Source organism: Brienomyrus brachyistius, chromosome 7, assembly GCF_023856365.1.
Source record: "Brienomyrus brachyistius isolate T26 chromosome 7, BBRACH_0.4, whole genome shotgun sequence".
NCBI lineage: Eukaryota > Metazoa > Chordata > Actinopteri > Osteoglossiformes > Mormyridae > Brienomyrus > Brienomyrus brachyistius.
Window position 1 is genome coordinate 26,591,725 of NC_064539.1, and position 9,950 is coordinate 26,601,674.

General features: G+C 37.3%; 1 protein-coding gene across 9 annotated transcripts in view; it reads right to left on the reverse strand.

The window, feature by feature from the left end:
* Positions 1-9,313, reverse strand: part of celf4 (CUGBP, Elav-like family member 4) — a 73,935-nt gene extending 64,622 nt beyond the window's left edge. For all 9 annotated transcript variants that reach the window (XM_049018638.1, XM_049018636.1, XM_049018630.1 and 6 more), the window contains exon 1: positions 8,660-9,313. In XM_049018638.1, coding sequence (XP_048874595.1) covers positions 8,660-8,927 — 268 coding nt within the window. In that variant the 5' untranslated portion in view covers positions 8,928-9,313. The remainder of the gene's footprint in view (positions 1-8,659) is intronic.
* Between the last annotated feature and the right edge of the window lie 637 nt (positions 9,314-9,950).

Consider the following 9,950-nt stretch of genomic DNA (forward strand, 5'->3'; position numbering starts at 1 on the left):
TGGAAATGGTTTGGATTTAAAAGATTTGACATGGACAAACGTACTGTAATTTGCAAACTTTGCAAAGAAGCCCTTCATACAACAGGTGGCAACACTGCCAATTTTATTTACTTATTTTATTATTATTATTGATTTGTATAAACCGAGTTCAGAAGTGCACTGATATTGATACAGTGATAGATATTCATGCACTCAAAATTTTTTAAACATTAGTATAAAAAAAAAGTTACAACGCTTTTGCTATAAGCAGAGAGTTCCTTTTATATTTACAGTATTTTACATACCTTAAATTTATTATCATAATGCTGCAAGTAGTGCTTCTTGTAAGAACAGGATTGCTTGGTAAAGTGATTAAATGATTAAATTGTCATTACTTCATATATTCCAGTTTGGTTGGTTTGTATACAACATGTTTTTTTTTTTTAATTTTGCCATATTAAACCCTCCCCCCCAAATCAAATTGTTCCAAAAATTCAACTGGTCAATTTGTCATAAAGATTTGCAGTATTTTATTAGGAACGAGGGAGTAACGGAATATTTGAATAATTATAGGCCAATAAAGCAATACCAAAACCAGTCATAATACTGCTGATATTAAAAGCAGCCCTGGAATACCTCATACAACAACAATGCAGCACGGAGAACCAGCAATTTATCACTGCAGTGTAAAGGCAGTTTTAATGGTATTTGCCGTGACAACCCCTTTGGGGCTTCACTATAGGGAGGAGGAACAATGGACTGAACTGTCATGAGGCTAAAGGTTAAATTCCAGTGCAGTACATTCAATGCAAGGTTTATTCCCCATCAGACCTGACAGAGACAAGAGGAGCAGCAAACTCTAAAAGTGAGCTACAGGCAGCAGGTTACCTGCTTACAAGGAAAACTCTACTCGCGTGTCAAAAACAGCGATCACGTAGCGAAGAATGTCACATAGGAATAAAGAAGAGAAACTTCAAGCACGATTTTGAAATGAACGACGGGAGGTGATATTACGGGCTGATTCATTCCGACAGATGACGTATATACTGTATGTGGACATGTGCATATGTGTACTCATCGTGACTCAGGTAACAGTGCATCTCTCTAGACCCACGGTCCAGACCAAGCACTCAGTAGACCTCTAAATGATACACGGGCCGCAGGTGATAAACCCTCCCTTTCGACACATGTGAGGCTCCCCCGCCCACTGGTTGGTTAGCAAATGAAAGGGAAGAACGGTGTTGGGAATCTAGCATACCGTCAACAGAAAGACAGGGTAGTGGTGGTAGACATGCACATTGTATGGATACTGTAAGAATTGTGATATAGGACTACATTCACATTTAGGCCTATTTAGTAGACACTTTTCAAGATCCAAGATTGGTTTATTGTCAATACAACAATATACACAGTATACAGTGCGCTGAAATGTCGTTCCACACAGGTCCCCCATGGTGCATTATAAAGATTAAAAAAAAATATATAAAACAGAAATTTCACATAAATAATTCATCTACCTGAATTTTTATGAATAGAAACGAAGTAGTTCTAACTACCTATGTACAGTAAACAGGACAGAGACGATACAAAGTGGTCATGTGCAATAGATGACCAGTAAAAAGATACGGCAAAACCCATTAGAAACATAGACGCTGTGGAAAAGTCAACTAGGCAAGTGTGGGTAAGATGAGCTTCCAATGAATGCCCAGTAAAGTGCACTACAACAAAACAGACCTATGTGAAAAAACGTAATTGATCTTTTTTAACTAGGTAGCTAATTCGGTAAAAAAACAAACTATATACCACTGGCCTCCTAAAAATACTGCTCTTTTGTTAGCCACTATGACTGTGTGCAAATGGTTTGTATCTGTGAAATCCAATGTGGACCTACCGTAGTCTGCAAAAATACAGTTCATACAAGAAGTGACAACATAACCAACCTTAACTAAGACAAAGATATTTTCATATTCAGATACAGGACTATTGCATTACTGCATACATTCCATATATTGTAGATCGTGATTGTAGCCAAAAATACGATACACCATTTCGGCCATATCACCCACCCCTAAGCTTGCATGCACATATGTGTTTAGGGTGAAGACAAAACAACGAAAAAGAAAAAAAAAGTCTACGATCCAGAACTCCATCCCACTGAAGGACTTCATTCACCTTTTATACTTCTAAACCATGACATTACAATAAATCTCGGAATTTAAATCATTCTGAAACATAACTTCGTCAATTTTTCTATTTGAAATATGTAAAAACACTTCAGTGCTCTTATCACCTCTTAAGTGAAGCATACACACTTTCAGGGAAACGATTTTAAACATGCCCAAGGGAATTTTCTATTCGGTATCTAAAATCAAGTGTTTTATTTCTCAGCTTGTATTAAAATACATTCCAGGGCAACTTTGAAAACAACGTAATTCAGGCACTGTAAGCCTTCGGCAATAAAAGCTTTTGTAAAAGGAATCCTGCAAGTATGTCTTAAGACACACATTGTCTAATCAGTGCGCAGCTTAACATCCTCGCTGTGTGTTGTGCAAACTGTTCTATGATATTGTAGGAGGCTGTGAATGTCATCGTCTGAGGTATTTTAGTGTACAGGCAGTCCCCAGGATATGAACAAGATCCATATCTGTCTTTTAGTTAAATCTGTAGGCAAGTTGGAAAAATAAAGATACAGAACATGACAATAAAAGTTTTACAGTAAAATAAAAGTGATATATGCGGTACTGTACTGCACCTCGAGCTGCACAATGTTTTCACGATCATCACATGAGTTTGTTATTACAAACTATTGTATTTAACCCAAATTCTTTATATAATAGACTTGTGATCCGTTCATAAGTATGATCTGTAGGCAAGTCAGACATCGTTAACCTGAACTGTCAATATTTTTGTATCGGGTATACAGTAGTGTCTCATACTTCAAATGACTCGAACTTTGAACGTTGCAGAGTTTGAAAGGCAAGTTTGAGAGAAATTCACTCCAGAGTTTGAACAATGCTTCTACATTCAAACTGCGCAGCAATTCTGATGTGCGCCCGGGTCATCTTTTGCTCTCATTGTGAAAGCATCTCTTGCATTACGCTTGTGTGGTTTCAGTCCTTTTTTCACTTTATTTTTAGTGTGTTTGGAAAATACACTATATATATATATATATATATATATATATATATATATATATATATATATATATATATATATATATATATATATATATATATATATATATATATATATATATATATATATGTATATATAAAACCCCTATGTATTAACCGTGACCTCCAATCCAAAAATATTGTGGCAATTTATGTATTTTATTCATTGTTTTCATGTTTTTATTTTTTATTTGTGGTTTATTGAAGTTTATCTAAATGGGTATTGTTTAGAGTCTGGGAACGGAATAATTCACTTATAATTCATGTTTCTAATGGGGAAAATTGACAAAAAAAAAAAACAATTCCGAGTTCGAACAGCCTCCTGAATTAAATCAAATTCGAAGTATGAGGCACCATTGTACAGTAATTTAACAATCTGAGCCTAACAACAAAACGGATTACTAAATATTACATAATCAGGAAGGCTTCTATTGGTTGCTGCTTGACCTGTGACTGAAAGGTCTCACTGGCAATTCCAAAAGCAGAGCAACGTTACGGCTACCAGTTTGGGACTTAATTAGCTATGTTCTCCAAACCAAGAAAATTTTCGCCCAAACACACAATGCATCTAAATTTTTATGCAATAAAGATCAATAGTTACTGAACTTTGTTCATATTCTCCAGGTAAATACTGTATGGTGCTTTATTCCCTAAGCGGCACAGGTGTCACAGGATCGGCCACATGAATGCATATTATTGATTCAGATTTTTATTCAGGATGTTCAAACGACAAGGCCACCCCAAATTAGGAAGGTAACATGAGGCAATGTTTTAAAAGGCTGCAGAATAATATGGACGTGTCTTATTGTGATAATATTCATGTTTATGTTGCCACAATATTTACTCTTATATTGCTCCTCCCATAATATAAGATAATATGCATAAAATAAAATAACAATATAAATGGAAAAAACAAGTATACAGAAAATATAGATAACCAAACTTCGAAACATATGCTGTATAAAGACATTTTTGAGAAGTTATAAATTTAATGATGACTGTTTAGGAAAACTGAACTAGCCTTTTTAGAAAAACTGTATTTTTTTCTGCTAGAGACAGGAAACTTTAAATCAGTGTTCAAACCTTTAAATTGCCCATGTGGAATTAGTTCTGTCGATCGAGAATGATGGGGCCGTATCTTTTTGCTTTTCGCATTTTCCATTAACACGGTAGTACATGCACATTCACGTAGCCAGGAGAAGATGGCAGGTGAGACAGCACATATTCCGATGTGCTGCTATGAGCTGAAATTTACGGTCACTCGGCAAATCCTTGCATTTCTTCTCGCTTTTCCTGCTGCTCCTCCGCATGTACAAAATCACACCTAACTCCAAGCTGTTTGCTGGTGTCTAGTACCTGGGATGCCTGCCCTCGATATAAACAGACAGTATTGGTAGTATTTACCGGACTTTTCATGCATTCAGTTCAATTTTTTTTGTACTATTCCAAGTAACTGAAACACTAATTTTTACCTTTCACTACAAAATAAACTCGCATAAATACACAGCAATTGTGTACAGGATTCATTATCCTTTTTTAGTAAACATTATTGTTTGTTATTCATTTAACTATGTAATACATGTATTATTCAAATATTTTATTTGTTAAAAAATTCAGTTAGAACATAAATAAGGTAGGAGAGGAATAAGAAACTCTCAGTATTGCTGTGCTTTACATTTATCTACTTAGCAGAGAATTTTCATTTTCAATTTCAGATGTATAGCTGCATATTTGCAGAAAAAGGAAGGGAAAGTAGCCTCCCCCCATTACTTCATTTGTGAAGTTTGTGCGGTACATCACTCAGGGTCACTTTACTGCTTCTTTCGTACACAAATAGCTAAAAACTGAATAACACCAGCAAAAATGACATTCCTTCTGAATGTGCATTCAAGGATGAGCAAAGGCACTGACTGAAAATTTGTGTGGGAGAGAGAGGGAGAGGGAGAAGCGACGCAGATTCTGATCATGCGAAAAACTGTGAAGATGATGCAACGGCGGTGAAATCGCATCGAGTGAACGCGCGCTGCATAAACAGGCACCGGCAGAAAAACACAAGCAGGCTCCTTTCTGTTCCTTTTTCGCAGAGCATCTTATCAAAAATAAAACTGCACCAGCTGGGGATGAGTCGAGGGAATGCCCAACAATCAGCCTTAACGTTTCGAAAATGCCCTAAAAAATTCAATATGGTTCTTTTCTCTGAAGCACTATTTGAAGGAGGTCACACTTCCACATTCACAATGGTGCATTCATAAATATATCAGGGAATTCAATATTCCTATATTCCCCATGTATTTTTCAAAAAAAAAAAAAATGTGGGAAAGGTGAATAAGTATCAAAAGTTCCCTTCTGACAGCGTGGATATAGGTGGGGGCACTGGCCTGGACAGAACACTGTTAGCAGGGGCAATATGCTCAACATGATAGTGTACATGCTGACCAAGTGAGAGATAATAATGTGGAGAGACGACCAGGGGCAGGTCAATCAATGTCACTTGCGTGCAACAAGGCAGACAAAAGGGATTCTGCAAACAACTCAATCACGTCTGCTTGGACACATACTGACTATGTGTGCTCAAGAATGCATCATTCACGAAAATGCAAAAAAAAAACTAACCCTTAGATCCGAAGTCCCATAACAACAACAATAATAATAATTATCATAGGATGAACAGCAAAAGTAAACAGGTTCTCTGAAGAATGAGCCTTAACTCATGCATCTTTATACTGCCATTTTTTTTCACAATGAAATAGCGATTAAAAAAAGGCAGTCTTATATGCCCACAGTCCATAGCATGGGGTGATTATTACAAATGGCCTCTATTACAACAGCCAAGTTACGGTGGGGAGAAAAATAAAATCATAGTGGAACATATCAGCCCCTTCTTCACCTTTATCTCTGCCCCCCCCCCCCACTTTTATTGCATCTCTCATTGGATTTAACCTTCCAGAAAAAGAGGCTGTCCAATTTAACAATGTCATTGAACTAGAATGAACATTGTACTATGACAAACATGATTAAAGACAAAAAAAAATAAAAAATCAAAGATGGCTCAGTTCTAGCAAAATATACAGTTTTTTTCATAAGGATGTGATTTTAAAACTGAATATTGCTACACTGTATGTCACATTGTGTGCATCCTTCTGGATCATATCATTCTGCATAATTAAATCATGTGAATCCACATATATAAGATGATATGGGATTATGTAATAAAACAAAACCCACAGAGATGGGTTACATGGCTGAAAGGAATGCATCTCATTACAGTTCATCAATATTTACACTTTTCATCATTATCATACAGTTTAGTTATTAAGTACATTCCTATAAAAGTTACAATTATTAGGTGCACTTAAATCATTAAATCTCGTAAAAATTGCACCGTACATTATTATTACTGTTGTTATTATTCACTTATGTTATTAGTTCAAAAGGATACACTTCTTAATCATTTTCTTTAAAACTTCAAAATTGTTTTGTACTTTTGAGATTTTATTAAAAAGTTGCATCTGCAGCTGCCCAAAAGACTCAAGCAAATGGACATTGCTTCAGAGAGAACAAAAAAAATAGGGAGGGCTTTTACACCCCGGGTAGGAAATCTATTTATATTAAAGTAGGTAGATGACATTCAATTTTTTTTTTCCAAACTGATAAATCGCTTGGCTTGAGCTGAGGTTATAATCCAATTGAATATGATGTTTTACTGCGCCTTTTAATTGCCCAGCAGTGTACTTCATCTGCAAAGCCCAACTAAGCCCCGGTGGATCGACAAGTACCATTGGGTGGGGGCAGGGAGAGCATGATGGAAGGCCCCCAGCCCGCCTGTCCTGTATCAGCCTTGGAAGAATACCAGTAAGAATGTGTGTGAATGAGCACACGTCCTGTGAAGAGCGGCGGGAGCCACGCCTGTCCTGTGCCACAGAGACACACAGGGATGCCTGAATTTCATGAGTTGAGCCTCTTTTTGTGCTAAAATATTACTCTGGCAACTGGAGGGGTACTAAAGAATGCACCTGTGGAGCACATATTCAAGGAAGGAACCAATCCTTGCAATCAGCTAGCACGACAACTCATTTTTAAAATTATTTTTAAAAGTGATTACTGGACAGGGATTCACTACATCATCTCATCTATTAATAAAAGATAACATCTGCACTACCTAGTGCTTTATTTATTTATTATTGTGGCTTTCAAGTGCAGATTTAATGTCACTTTGTTTGCAGCATGGTTGGGAACAGCCAGTCTTGGCTTCGTGTGGCTTTTATACTGACATTCCAATGACCTCGATGCATAACCTCAATTAGACACTGATAAAACAGATAACAGTCGTAAAAAGAATTAAAATACGTGTGTCGGAGATTTAAAACTATTCTTTACACTATTTTTTTTTATTGATGAATGGATTACAAGAACAGTATATTTACTGCAGAAAACTACACTTGTTTACTTAAGTATTATATTATCGTAAAATAAAATAAACATATCACCCTTCCGTACAACGAACCCTTCTCCTCCTTTGACTGTAAAACCATTATATATAGTAATGTTTCTAAACCCAGCGACTCGCTAAAGTCTGCTTGCTGGTCGTAAATGAAAGCTCGGTCTTTTTTTGGCCAAAGATGCATCGTCAAAAGGACTCCAGTCCAGAAAGGTTTCAAATAGAGTCGGAGCAAAGACGCGTCTTTAACATCATAATCACTCTCCCGATAACTGTGCTGAATAATTTTCAGCGGAAAAACAGTGATCAAAACTTTTTAACATATAATTTTGCAATTGCGCATTATTCAGATATACATGATTAAATTCAGTTCCTTTATTGGCATAATCCAAACAAACTGAAACGTATGGGTCTGGGTTTATCCAACTTGCAATAACGCATGGGGCTACCTCCTTACGCACTACACACACTGTATCTCACACAAGCCCAGCATGCAAACAGTATTCGTACCATACCATATCATCTCCCAGACTTCGCTCAATTCAAAGGGTTTAACTAGAAATAACCCGTCGCTCTCCAGCAGAAATTCTCTAAACTTTTATAAGTAAAGCTTCACCGCACATCGACAGTGAAGTTATTGCCAAGACATGTTTCGTGATATACGTCTGAGACACAAAATACCGAAGGGCTGCTTAATTATTCTTTTAAAATAAATAAATAAACAAACAAATTATATATACATTGTTTGTTTGTATGTGTGTGTGCGTGTGTGTGTGTGTGTGAGTGTGTATGTATGTGCCAGGGCTTTGACGCGCGACGTTACAAGGCGTTTCAGCACTCATCTCTCCACCCAGCGGGTTACAAAGTCACAAATGACTCATGCCATTTTGACTACTGAGAATGGAAAACAGAAATAATACGCGTACGTTAGCACTAATTATTCTAATAACGACTTCTTTATTCTAATGTATATGAATGAGAGAACTGGGAGGGCAGCCATGCCAACGTAGCGGTGGGCAGTCGGAGACAGAAAGAGAAGCGCGTCGCCAGGCTTATGGCCGTAGCCTACCTTTGTGCATGCCAGTGAAGCGGTCCTTCAGCACGGTGAGCTCGTAGATTTTGCCGAATTCCTCGAAGAGCGGTCGCAGGTCCTTCTCGTCCAGGTTACGTGGTATTTGCCCGATGAAGAGCTTTATGGCGTCGTGGTCCTTCATGGGGATGGTGGCGCAGCTCGCGGGACCGTGGCCGTGGCTTAATCCGTTCACGAGCCCGTTGGTACTCGCGGCGCCGCCGTGTCCCGTGCCGCCGTCCACCTGCCCGTTCGTTAAAGTTGCCATCTTCTCAGTGGGAACGAGTTAGTACCGACGCTGCTAATAACCGTAGCAGAGGCTTAGTTGTAATTGTAATGAATCTCGGCGTGTAAGAGTAGAAGGTCCTGTTGTAGTTTTTTTTTTAATGCAAATATTTACATATATATAATTGCAGGTGATAGTCGAAAAGAAGACACATCAAAGCTGCGCGCGCCTGCTGGTCCCTACTGAGGCGTGTTCAGACATATACACATATATATTACACTCAATAATGAATCCATTCATTTAACAAAGAGAGAAAGAGAATGAAAGTGTTTGCCTTCTATTTACACCTCCGTTCCCCTCGTCCCCGATTCTAGCTACCCTTTTATTTTTTGCATTGAGGAGTCGATAAGGGTGTCCTTTCGGTTTAAACAGACGGGGTCGACTCCAAGAGATCTAAGCAGTGTAGGGTGGTTCGCAGAAAGATAAAATTGGAATTTTAGTTTCTTGCAGTATGGTTCACTTTTTCTCCCCCTTTCTTTATCAAGCACAAAATGGTACATTCCACCACTGAACGGGACTATAAATAAAGGGAAAAAATAAAACATCTGTGTAGTTCTTTGTGTGACTACGTCTGTTATCAGCACAATAACGGCAAAAGATTTTAAAGCTATTGCCACCATCGTCCTTACTATCGAGAATTATGATTGTTTATTATTACAATAATGGCGAAAACGACTATTATAACTACTACTACTATATATATTTTTTAACTATTATGAATTATTTTTGATAAAGAAGTATAACTTAACAGTTTACTCGTGTAGCAGTTATAACCATTGACGATAACAAATATTTATTTTATATGAAATGTACACGCCATTGTTTTACATGTCTACAATAATGAGACGGTAAATATTAATATGAAAATAATACATAGGTAGATTCTCGTGTCTATCATGTAGGCGTCTTTCATAACCATATTCTCCTTTACTGCATTTGTAACGAATCCGAGCGCAATATACACCGTAATATTTGGATATACTGGTGTATTTGGCCACTGGAGGA